We start from the raw sequence: 12,401 nt of genomic DNA on the forward strand, positions 1-12,401 counted from the left end.
GCAATTTTTGTTTTTTTTACTAAAATAATGTTATTTTGATTTTTTTTTTAAAAAAAGGTGACCCGAACAACCTAGTTCAAAACCTGAAACTCGAGTTTTAGATCGGGCTGGGTCTAAAAACTATGCTTTTAACCATTATTAACCATGCAGGAATCATAATTTTCATAATTTAGTAGCTTGCTTTAAGCTCTACATAGAATCTAGATTTAAAGTATGTATTGATAGTGTGGTAACGGTTACTTTTCAAATAATTTTTCTTGCCGAAATGCATGTTAATGAAAGTTTTTTATTTTTAAAAAATTATTTTTAACATCAACACATCAAAATGATCCAAAACATACAAATCATATTAAATTTTAGCAAAAAACAAAAATTAATTTTTTTGGAAAATACGATTTGCAACGCATTCCCAAACGGTGTTGCAGTGTTTAGAAATGTGGCAGTGATTGCAATTCAAAGTGTTTTTTACTCGAAAATATATCAATTTTTTTTAAAAAAATTATTTTTGACATCAACACATCAAAATAATATAAAAAAATTAAATAAAAAAAATTATTATTTTTTCAAATACACTTTCGATTACGTTTCCAAGTAGTACCTGTGTTTTTAAACCTTGCTTTCTTAGTTATTCTCTACAAAGCTTTCAGTTGATATATGAAACTTTTTCATTAAGTTCTCGATTTAGAAAGATAGTTTTAACATTTATTTTGTGAATTTTTAAATCATGTACAGTGGTTATTGTAATTAATAATAACCTTATGGATGTAATTACTGTAATAACTTCATGTCATCATTTACAATATATTTCTAAAAAAAATGTATCTTGTAAATATAAGACTTCTTGAAAGGTTATGGAGTTTTATTCAACGTTAAAAACATGAAAATTAAAGTAATTTTTTTTTTTCAACTCTAGCTCTTTTACTTCCTTTCAGTCCAGAAATTGTTTACTTTTTAGTTATTTTTTTTTAATTCTCTTCTTTTATTTAATAAATTAAATTATATTAAAATTAAAATGTTACGACACATGTATCTGTTAAAATTAACAGTGTTGCATTGTTTCAAATAAATATTCAAGGAGACTGCATAGGTCAAGCGAATATCAATAAAATCATGCCTAAAGGAAGGGTACGAGATAGAATATCGATAAATACTATCTTTATCACAATTTATCTGGTTCGGTTCAATGTTTAGATTTTAAATTTTAATCAGGTTATTAGGTCATTCAAAATAAATTTTTTTTAAATTAAAATAATATTATTTTAATAATAAAAAAACAAAAAACAACATGTTATAACCTTTTAAGTGGGTCTTACCACTTGATTATTTTTTTATGATAAATCAAATATGAATTAAGTTTTCAATGCGAGGGCACTTTCATAAATTAGAGAATGATTTAAGATATAATAATAAATTGGGAGTAATTAGAATTAAAAAAAATAAAAAACTGAATCTAGAATATAAAGATAAATTGATCTGATTTTGGATAAACAATTATGAAAATTGAAATCCTTCCACGTAAAAACCTTTATGATACAAGTGATATGTTTTTCTTTTAAAATTTTGAGATTATCTTGTTTGTGAGTGTAGTTGCGGTTATTTTTTAAAGTGTTTTTGACTTAAAAATGTATCAAAAATAATATATATATATTTTTTATTTTTTAAAAATTATTTTTAAAATTAACATTTTAAAATGATATAAAAATACTAAAAAAATATTAATTTGAAATAAATAAAAAAATAAAAAAATTTTAAATTTTTTTTTTAAAATACTCTTAAAACGTAAAAATAATCATGTAGCAGTCCTTCCATCCCACAATTGTCTAATTACTACGCGATGATTCATTTATTTTTTAAATTACGTACAAATTAGTCTAATAATATCTAAAATCTCTCACCAAGAAAAGAAAAGAAAAAAGAAAAATCTTCAAAAACAATAATTTTATTTTATTACAAGAAGCCCAAGTTTATTCAGAGCAACACAAAAGCCCATCAAAATAAAGCGACCGCGATCCACCCACCATAAGGAGCTCCCTCTCTCCCGAACCCGAACCCAACCCCTTCAAAAACCTCTCCCTCTATCTCCACTCAAACCCCTCCCCCTCTTTCGCTTCTCTTGCAGCGAACTTCTCTCTGTCTACCGGGTATGCAGCAGCTTCTCTTCTTCCTTTATTACTCTATTTCATGCCTTCATTTTTGCTTATGTATGTGTTTATATACGTTGTTTCGCGATTCAGTTTCTATTTACGCAAGCTGTACTGCTGGTTTAATCTAGTTAGAAATGAATGGTATTATCCTAATTTCTTTGCTGGATTGTCTGTAGAAGAGAATTTAAGGAAATGGGCTATTAGATTTGTAGAGAAAATTAGACACCCAGATGCAAGATTTAGCTTGTTAAGTTACTGTGTTTGTGTGTTTGTTTTTTTCAAGTGGAAGGAAGTAAAAAGTGGAGATCTGAAGTTCAGGTGAAGTGGTAAAAAGGGTCGATGAGATTATTGTCAAAACCCCACCTGTGTGGTAACTTTAGTAAATTAGAGATTATTGTGTTTTTGTTTTTAATCTTGATTGAAAGAAAATAAGGAGATTTTTTTAGCAAGAATTTAGTTTGTGTTTACCGGTTCTTGTGGAAATTTAGTTGATTTCGTGGTTGTATTTGGTTATTGATTCACGATTTGGTATGGCAGGTTTGAAGTGGTGCCATGGATGACAATTTGTATGATGAGTTTGGGAACTACATTGGTCCGGAAATAGAGTCGGACCGAGAGAGCGATGGTGATGAAGAAGATGAAGAACTTCCAGACAAGCCTCATGAAGACGAGGAGGAATCTGACGGTGAAGAGGCTGTTCATGCTTCCAATGGTTGGCTTACTGCCCCTGATGATGTTGATATGGATAACCAAGTTGTCCTTGCCGAGGACAAGAAGTACTACCCAACTGCGGAGGAGGTTTATGGTCCAGGTGTTGAAACGTTGGTTAACGATGAAGATGAGCAGCCTCTTGAGCAACCGATAATTAAGCCTGTTAGGAACATCAAGTTTGAGGTTGGGGTTAAGGATTCCTCAACTTATGTTTCCAGCCAGTTTCTTGTTGGTCTTATGTCAAATCCCTCTTTGGTACGCAACGTTGCCCTTGTGGGCCATCTACAACATGGGAAGACAGTTTTTATGGACATGTTGGTTGAGCAAACACATCATACGCCAACTTTTGATATAAATAGCGAGAAGCATATTAGGTACACAGATACAAGGATTGATGAGCAAGAAAGAAGGATATCTATCAAGGCAGTTCCAATGTCACTTGTCCTTGAGGATAGCAATTCAAAGTCATACCTCTGTAACATCATGGACACCCCTGGTCATGTGAACTTCTCTGATGAAATGACTGCTGCCCTCAGGCTTGCTGATGGTGCTGTGTTGGTTGTGGATGCTGCTGAAGGAGTGATGGTAAGATTTGTTTTTAGGTTAATTTTGATAAATTCATTACAAAAATAGTATGATCATAGCTTAATATGATTTTATCTTGTTCTCAATACCATGCACTTATGATCATGGTTGAACTTCGAAGATGCTATTTCATGATACTGTTGTTTTCATAAGTGCATGAGAATGTTCTAGCCACTTGATATGGTCAATTTACTATTTTGTAATGCTTAGGTAAACACAGAGAGGGCCATACGCCACGCAATTCAGGAACAGCTGCCTATTGTTGTTGTTATTAATAAGGTAATTCCCTCTTACCTCTATTTTGTTTGGCACTTCCAATTCGATTTTTTTCCAAAAAATATTTTGACTGGTTCATGAAGTGTTATTTGCACAAATTTTCTTTTGTAAGGTTGACAGGCTCATAACAGAGCTCAAATTGCCCCCAAAGGATGCGTATCACAAGCTAAGGCATACCATAGAAGTTATTAACAACCATATATCTGCTGTCTCTTCGACTGCTGGAAATGTTCAAGTGATAGATCCAGCTGCTGGAAATGTTTGTTTTGCTGGTGCAACCGCAGGATGGTCCTTCACTTTGCATTCCTTTGCTAGATTGTATCTCAAACTCCATGGTATCCCATTTGATGCTGATAAGTTTGCATCTCGTCTCTGGGGGGATATGTATTATAATCCTGAGGACCGAACTTTCAAGAAGAAACCTCCTGCTAGTGGAGCAGAAAGATCATTTGTCCAATTTGTGCTGGAACCTCTCTACAAAATATACAGCCAAGTGATTGGAGAACATAAAAAAAGTGTTGAGGCTACTCTTGCTGAGTTTGGTGTTACTCTTCCTAATTCAGCTTATAAATTAAATGTCAGGCCTTTGCTAAGACTGGCTTGCAGTCAGGTTTTTGGCTCAGCCTCAGGTTTCACTGATATGCTTGTTAAGCATATACCTTCGGCTAAGGTTGCTGCTGCTAGGAAGGTTGATCATACATATACTGGGCCCAAAGATTCAATGATTTACCAGGCCATGCTAGACTGTGATCCTGCTGGCCCCTTAATGGTTAATGTGACGAAATTGTATCCAAAGTCAGATTGCAGTTCATTTGATGCTTTTGGTAGGGTTTATAGTGGTAAAATTATGACAGGGCAGTCTGTAAAAGTTTTGGGAGAAGGCTATTCACCAGAGGACGAGGAGGACATGACAGTAAAAGAAGTGACAAAACTATGGGTATATCAAGCTCGGTATAGGTTACCCATAAGTATGGCACCTCCTGGTTCCTGGGTTCTCATTGAAGGTGTGGATGCTTCAATTATGAAAACTGCTACTCTCTGTAATGTGAATTATAATGAAGAAGATATATACATATTTCGACCTCTTCAGTTCAATACTCTTCCAGTAGTGAAAACTGCTACCGAGCCTCTAAATCCAAGTGAGTTGCCCAAAATGGTGGAGGGTCTTAGGAAGATCAGTAAAAGCTATCCTCTGGCCATAACTAAAGTTGAGGAGTCTGGGGAGCACACTATACTTGGTACTGGAGAGTTGTACTTAGATTCTATTATGAAGGACCTTAGGGAGCTGTATTCTGAAGTGGAAGTCAAGGTATCTATTTCTCATACGCATTTTTGATATACTTTTGTTATTGATTCTCCTATTTCCTTTTATGGGATGCTCTTAGTTTCCATGCACATTCATCCTGTTTAATGCTTCATGTCAAATGTAGGTAGCCGATCCTGTTGTCTCATTCTGTGAAACTGTGGTGGAGTCCTCGTCAATGAAATGCTTTGCTGAAACACCCAACAAGAAGAATAAAATAACCATGGTAAAGAAGACCATTAGTTTTATTTGATCTAGTTGTTTTTGAGCATTCTATCTCAATCCTCTGGACTTTTAATTTTGTTCATCTGGAATGTTTCTTAATTTTATAGATCGCTGAGCCATTGGAGAAAGGGCTTGCAGAAGACATTGAGAATGGTATTGTAAGCATTGACTGGAATCGGAAAGCTCTGGGTGACTTCTTCAAGACAAAATATGATTGGGATTTGCTTGCAGCACGATCCATATGGGCTTTTGGCCCTGACAAGCAGGTAATCTAGTTGCTTAATGTATCCATGATTTGATTTTTTCAAATGATAAGTGATCAAATCCTGCTCATGTTTTGATACCTCAATTCTTCATTTTTTCAATGATTGGATTAAATGAACTTAATTTAATCTTATGTGTTATTGATATCTGCAGGGACCTAACATTTTGCTAGATGACACACTTCCAACTGAAGTGGACAAGGGATTACTAGGTGCTGTGAAGGATTCTATCGTTCAAGGGTAAACTGGAATTTTCTTCTGTTCTTTTACCATTTAACCAAATGCCTAACTAAAACCTTCATTTTCTTTTTGACAGGTTTCAGTGGGGTGCACGAGAAGGACCACTTTGTGATGAACCAATCAGAAATGTTAAGTTCAAGATAGTTGATGCTAGGATTGCGCCTGAACCACTTCATCGTGGATCTGGTCAAATAATACCAACAGCTCGGCGTGTGGCCTACTCGGCTTTTCTTATGGCAACCCCAAGGCTCATGGAACCTGTATATTATGTGGAGGTACTTGATAATTGTATTATATTAAAGAAATATGCATACCTAAGGGAGAATATATAGACTTTTCCTACTTGTTACTGTGACTAAAGGAACAAGACAGCAGTGGAATATGATGAATTTGAAAGGAAAGCTCAGTAGAATGCTCATCCTCAGTTTCCATAACATTCTATTTTGAATAAATGCAATTAGCTCATTTAGAGTTAGAGTTTCTTGCTTGGATTTTCCTACTAATTGTGCTTTGTGTTCTTTCAGATACAAACACCAATTGACTGTCTCACTGCAATTTATACGGTGTTATCTCGCAGACGTGGGCATGTTACAGCAGATGTTCCTCAGCCTGGGACTCCAGCTTATATTGTTAAGGTGATAGCAGCACTTTTTTGTACCCAGCTTATGTGCTGTTGGTTTTATACAAGTAAATATATGGAGATGGTTGACACACACCCACATATACTTCAAGCTTTCTCATATTCGTTTCTAATTTTTGAAATTGGATTTCAGGCATTTTTACCTGTCATAGAATCATTTGGTTTTGAGACGGACTTGAGGTACCATACCCAAGGTCAAGCATTTAGCCTCTCGGTGTTTGATCATTGGGCTATAGTCCCTGGAGATCCCCTTGATAAGAGCATTGTTCTGAGGCCACTTGAGCCTGCACCAATCCAGCACCTTGCCCGTGAATTTATGGTGAAGACAAGGCGTCGCAAGGTATACCCATCTCCCCTCTCCCTTCCAGGGTCTCTCTCTTTCTGTTACATGGATGACTTTTTCTGAGCTGCATGAGAATTCCAAATCAAGCAAAGTGCTCTAAGGAAACGGGTTTTTTAGAACACCTACTATGCTGTTAATAGATAAAACCAATAGCCATTTGGTAATGCTTTTTGTTTCGATTCTATATTCCAGGGAATGAGTGAAGATGTGAGCATTAACAAGTTCTTCGATGAGGCTATGGTGGTTGAGCTGGCTCAGCAAGCAGCTGATATTCATCAACAAATGATGTGATTCCTCCAATGTTGGTGCTTATTTAGCCATGGGCCATAGGAAGCACTTCTTGCAGTCAGTTTTTATCTGTCTTTACATGTGTTGAAACCTGGATAGCAGATAGTAGTGCAGACTGATATCCCTAGCAGTTGGGGATGAACACCGCTAACAAAAAGAAAGGATGTCCAACTAGTAAATTCAAAATTTTGAATGTTTGATGTAATATTGTATAATATTTGCTGCTCGTGGCATGAATAACTCTCCTTTTGAGCCCAGGGAGGTGGTAATGCAAGAAAGGTTGGATTATTTGTTCGAAGATCTCATGATTGGTTTGCTCTCCTTATTATTGGGTTTGCCTTGCTGGCATGCCTCCCCACAGCAATGCGGGCGTCGAGGCCTCCAAACATCCTGCCCTCCTGGATTAGAACATTAACCTTGAAGTGAAGGGATAAGAATAAATCTAGAAGAAACATAGTATGTGTTATTGCCATTAATATGACCTGGAACTGAATCTCTTTTATCATCGCACCATTGGTATTGCGGTAGTTTTTGTAGTTGTGGTTTAAAAAAAGTTGTTTTATAAAATGTACTTTTAGTTGAGGTTGGTTTGAAAAAATAGGTGTTTGGTTAAAACTGTGGTTGAAATTGAGGTTGAAGAAAAAGTAGTTTAATGTGTTTGGTTAATAAAAATGCTTTTCAAATTGAGGTTATAAAATAATTAAAAAATATATATATTTATATGAATGATTTTTAATTTAAATATTGTAAATTTAACTACTGTTATTACATCATGAAATAAATAATATTGATATCAAATATTTTTTATTATTTCATTACACTATGTGCAATGTCATCACATGCGAAATTTATCCAACAAGGACTATATTTTTCATGGTTTCTTAAGCGCGCAACAACAAAAACTGAATCTTTTGTTACGTCGTCAAGCGATCTCCTTTTAATTTTTTAAATAGAACACAATTAAAATAAAAATAAAAACTGAATTTTTTTTAACTAAGCCGGACCCGGCAATAACATAATTAGAATTGCGATCAAATTTCATAAATGGTACGTTATTATAATTTTTAAAACTAATTTTTAAAAAAACAAAAAAAAAATTTAAAACTCATTTTCATGGTTTTTCAAAAAAAAAAAAAAGGATAAAAACTGTTCACGTGAACAGTGCGAGTGCATTAAAATCCACTCGCACTGTTCACTTAGTGAACAGTGCGCAGTGGAGCGTGGCTCCACTGTTCAATGAACAGTGGAGCCATGCTCCATTGTTGATGTTATTATCAGCATGAAATGCTGCTTCTCAGAACCTGCGTTCCAACTTTAAATATTTGTGGGGCCTACCAGCGAAACTCATTTTTTTTTCTTTAACCAAACACCTGGTAGTGTGGTTGCGGGTGAACCTCACCCGCAACCACACTACTAAACGGCCACTAAGTTCAGCTAACTACTAACTGTTGGTGGTTACAAATCGTCTACTCGTTCCCTTTATTTTGATATTTTATTTTTGAATCTTGTTATTTCTCCATAAATTTGCTTTAAATGCCTATAATTTGAACATATAAGAGTATAATTTTATAAAAAACCCCAAGGATGAAAAAATTCACTACAAGAATTCATATTTGATTTGTTTATGTGTGAATAGTAGCATGATGAGTAGTGTTTTCACCATGTCTTTCAAATTATAATTAATAATAACAAGAGGATCAATGGGTAACCAATATTGTTTGATAGCATACATATTTAATATTGTTTGATAGCATACATATTTAAATTTAGATGGTCGGGTGATGTTTGATATTGTAGTTGAATTATATTTTTAAATTTTTATGATTTTTTTTAGTTTTAAATATTTTTTGTGTGTGTGCTTTTGGATTGTTTTAATGTATATTAAAAATAATTTTTTTAAAAAATATTATTTTAAAATATTTTGAAAAATATTTTTTACAATATTTTTAAATAAGTATTCTTAGAGAAAGGAGGAGGAAATGCAAGAGGCTTTTTAATATTTTTTAAAAAAATTATGTTACTAGTTTTTGCAATAATTTATTGACTTGTTATTAATCTAAGTTTTTCTTTTTATTATGAATACTAGCAAGTTGTTTTGCAAGTGGGTTAACCTTTTTTTTTCTCTTCAAATCTTATCTTAAAAAAGAAGGAAAATCAACCTATTAACTTTAATGTCGAGTCAAACATTTCTACTTCTCAGCTAAGAAAACATTGGGGGCCTGGACCATTAATAAAATGCCAAGAATCACGAATGGTCCATCTCCTTCTTATATTCGATCATATCAAATTCCTTACTTTTAATTGGATCAAATCTACCCTTCCATCTTCACCAATAATCAAATGGTTATATGAATTCCATGTGTTCTGATATATTAAGACGAAGGATCTCTAATCGAAAATAAAGGGACCAATTTGACTCAATGTAAAACAAATGATGTAAATTGACCAATGTACGAAACTATAGAGATGATTTTGAAGCAATAGGAAAACGAAACATCAGAGACTAAACCCCATCTGAGATCCAACTCTCTGCCCAGAGAACCTAACCTCCCATTTCTTTTTTTCCTCTTAATCACCGATCCATGTCTTAAAAATCATAAAATTCCTACTAATTGGGTTTTCAATTTTGTATTACACGATACACACACTTTCCCTTCTTTTCTCATTTCTGCTCAAGATTTCACCTTTCTCTCTCTCTCTTTACTTTGGAGCATTGTGATTTCTCTAAACCCTAACCACGGATCCAAAATTTTCCTTCGGTTTAACCTCAATTGCTATTGAGTTCTACAATTTCTTCTTAGACAGCAGATTTACCCTTAAAAGTTTGGAACTTTAAGGGTAAATCATATTGAAGATTAGGATTTTTTTTGCAATGAGCTGATGCTACTGTGATTTTTCTTTATCAATTACAATGCAATCGAAAACCCAAATTCTTGCTCCAGCTTTTACCCTTTTCCCATCTCTTAAACCTCCAAACAAGACCCTAACTTTTCACCAATTTACAGTCTTAGCCATCACCTTTCTCGCTTATGCTTCATTTCATGCCTCAAGAAAGCCACCAAGTATTGTAAAAGGTGTGCTTGGACCCAAAATTCAATTGAACTCTTCAACGATCGAGTCTAATTTAACTTCATTAGAATCCAATGGTACTGGTTGGGCTCCCTTTAATGGCCCTAAAGGGACTCACCGGCTTGGTGAGCTTGATCTTGCATTTTTGTCTGCATATTCAATAGGAATGTATTTTGCAGGACATGTTGGTGATAGGATTGATTTAAGGTTGTTTCTTGTTTTTGGAATGGTGGGTAGTGGTCTTTTGACCATTATTTTTGGGTTAGGTTATTGGTTTAATGTACATTTGTTAGGATATTTTGTGAGTGTGCAGATTTTGTGTGGTTTGTTTCAGTCTATAGGGTGGCCTTGTGTGGTGGCAGTGGTTGGGAATTGGTTTGGGAAAGATAAGAGAGGGTTGATAATGGGGATATGGACTTCCCATACATCGGTAGGGAACATCATTGGGTCGGTTGTGGCATCTGGGGTTTTGGAGTTTGGTTGGGGTTGGTCATTTGTGGTGCCCGGAGTTTTGGTGATTTTAGCTGGGGTTTTAGTGTTCCTGTTTCTTGTTGTTAGTCCTGAAGATATTGGATTTGAGACTCCAGGGAAGGAGATTGAAATGGATGTGGAGGTGAATGGTTTGGAGAATTTGGAGAAGGTGGAATCAGAAGAAGCAGGGCTTCTTGGGGAGGAAAACTTGGATTCTACCGCAGCCATCGGATTCCTGGAGGCTTGGAGATTACCTGGTGTGGCACCATTTGCTTTCTGCCTCTTCTTTTCAAAGCTAGTGGCGTACACTTTTCTATATTGGTTGCCCTTCTACATAAGTCACACAGGTATTTGCTTCTTCTTGACTTCGAAATTCATATCAAGAGCTGGTTTGCCTCATGCTAATCATTTTTGCATGCATTTAGATATGAGTGTCATATAAGAACGGGACTGTGATGGCGATGAGAATTTGCTGTCATCAACACAAATGGTGCCTTTATTTATGAATTCTCGAAATTTGATTGTAGGAGACTATTTCTTGTTATCATGGCTTGAACTCTCATTTATTGGTTCATCTGGCTGATGCACTCGCATCTTTTTGTTTAGTTTGCTGAAGTATGCCTTTGCATATATTTGAATTTGTTTGATGCTGGATGTCAGCTTTAACAAATTTTTTTTTGGGAATTAAAGATGTTGCTGGCGTGCATGTGTCCCACAAGACTGCTGGAATTCTTTCAACGGTATTCGATATTGGAGGAGTCTTTGGCGGAGTTTTGGCAGGATTTGTATCTGATGTGATTGAAGCTCGTGCAGTGACTTCAATGGTATTCTTGCTCCTATCAATTCCAGCCCTTGTTCTGTACCGGGTTTATGGAAGCGTGTCTATGCTCCTCAATAATGCTTTGATGTTTCTTTCTGGATTGCTTGTAAATGGCCCGTATGCTCTAATTACTACAGCTGTTGCAGCTGATCTTGGTACTCAAGACTTGATTAAAGGAAATTCCCGGGCCTTAGCTACTGTGTCTGCAATTATAGATGGCACTGGTTCTGTTGGGGCAGCTGTTGGCCCCCTTCTGGCAGGGTACATCTCCACAAGAGGATGGAACAGTGTCTTTCTTATGCTTATTGTTTCTATATTCCTTGCGAGTTTGTTCTTGATTCGAGTTGCGAAAACTGAGATTAAAGGGTTGCTGAACGATGGAAAATGGCTTCCAAACAATGCAACTGCTCAATGATGGAAAGTGCTTCTAAGATTATCGTCTGTATTCCTTTTACATCTGGTCATAGAACAGGTTCCATGGAAAAACACTTGGATAAAAGGATCCTGCAAGTGATTATACATGTCTGTATTTTGTAACTCATTCTTTGGTCAGATATATTCTTACTTTCTGTTGTACATGTACAAACTAAGATACCAATAATACAAGCCTTCTACATTCTACACTACTGTTAAGGGACACTCTAGCACCCGCTATTTCTAACATTTTTTTTATTAGTTCATCACAAATTGGTACTCCTAACATCTCACTGAAAAAAGAGTTCTAAACTTCCATGGCTATCAACCTTTAACAGTCGAAGATACAACACTGGAGGGCATTCTCAAAAACAATAAATAAACAAATAAAATTTGAGGGGCATGAGATGAGATTACCAAGTGATTACAAGCATTGCATGTTGTGCCCTGCAACAGAACAGTTTAAGTGATTTATCAAGAAGGTAAAGCAACACCAAATTTCACAAATGATAGTCTTACAGCTTTGTGGATATGTAAACTGATTGTTGGAGATCAAACATGCAATCTCAATATAAGCGATTAATTACCTTATATGGTGAATCCAGAGAA

General features: G+C 35.1%; 2 protein-coding genes across 2 annotated transcripts; both read left to right on the forward strand.

Moving 5' to 3' along the window:
- Nucleotides 1-1,988: 1,988 nt before the first annotated feature.
- Nucleotides 1,989-7,316, forward strand: LOC118034302 (110 kDa U5 small nuclear ribonucleoprotein component CLO). Its single transcript, XM_035039546.2, has 11 exons — nt 1,989-2,141; nt 2,682-3,440; nt 3,651-3,719; nt 3,829-5,025; nt 5,147-5,245; nt 5,352-5,510; nt 5,662-5,747; nt 5,824-6,022; nt 6,272-6,382; nt 6,521-6,727; nt 6,923-7,316. Exons 2-11 carry the CDS (start codon nt 2,697-2,699, stop codon nt 7,019-7,021), a joined length of 2,970 nt encoding a protein of 989 aa, XP_034895437.1. The 5' UTR covers nt 1,989-2,141; nt 2,682-2,696; the 3' UTR covers nt 7,022-7,316.
- A 2,191-nt stretch (nt 7,317-9,507) lies between these two features.
- Nucleotides 9,508-11,999, forward strand: LOC118034301 (putative glycerol-3-phosphate transporter 5). Its single transcript, XM_035039545.2, has 2 exons — nt 9,508-10,905; nt 11,249-11,999. Exons 1-2 carry the CDS (start codon nt 9,930-9,932, stop codon nt 11,791-11,793), a joined length of 1,521 nt encoding a protein of 506 aa, XP_034895436.1. The 5' UTR covers nt 9,508-9,929; the 3' UTR covers nt 11,794-11,999.
- Nucleotides 12,000-12,401: the final 402 nt, after the last annotated feature.

Source organism: Populus alba, chromosome 18 (genome assembly GCF_005239225.2).
Source record: "Populus alba chromosome 18, ASM523922v2, whole genome shotgun sequence".
NCBI classification, from domain to species: domain Eukaryota; kingdom Viridiplantae; phylum Streptophyta; class Magnoliopsida; order Malpighiales; family Salicaceae; genus Populus; species Populus alba.

Excerpts from the sequence above, each read along its gene's own strand:
- LOC118034302 (XM_035039546.2), top strand. The coding sequence starts at position 2,697 with ATGGATGACAATTTGTATGATGAGTTTGGGAACTACATTGGTCCGGAA. Across the intron at positions 3,441-3,650 it reads ATGCTGCTGAAGGAGTGATG|GTAAACACAGAGAGGGCCAT; the intron begins GTAAGATTTGTT and ends TGTAATGCTTAG. Across the intron at positions 5,748-5,823 it reads AAGGATTCTATCGTTCAAGG|GTTTCAGTGGGGTGCACGAG; the intron begins GTAAACTGGAAT and ends TCTTTTTGACAG.
- LOC118034301 (XM_035039545.2), top strand. The coding sequence starts at position 9,930 with ATGCAATCGAAAACCCAAATTCTTGCTCCAGCTTTTACCCTTTTCCCA. Across the intron at positions 10,906-11,248 it reads CTTCTACATAAGTCACACAG|ATGTTGCTGGCGTGCATGTG; the intron begins GTATTTGCTTCT and ends TGGGAATTAAAG.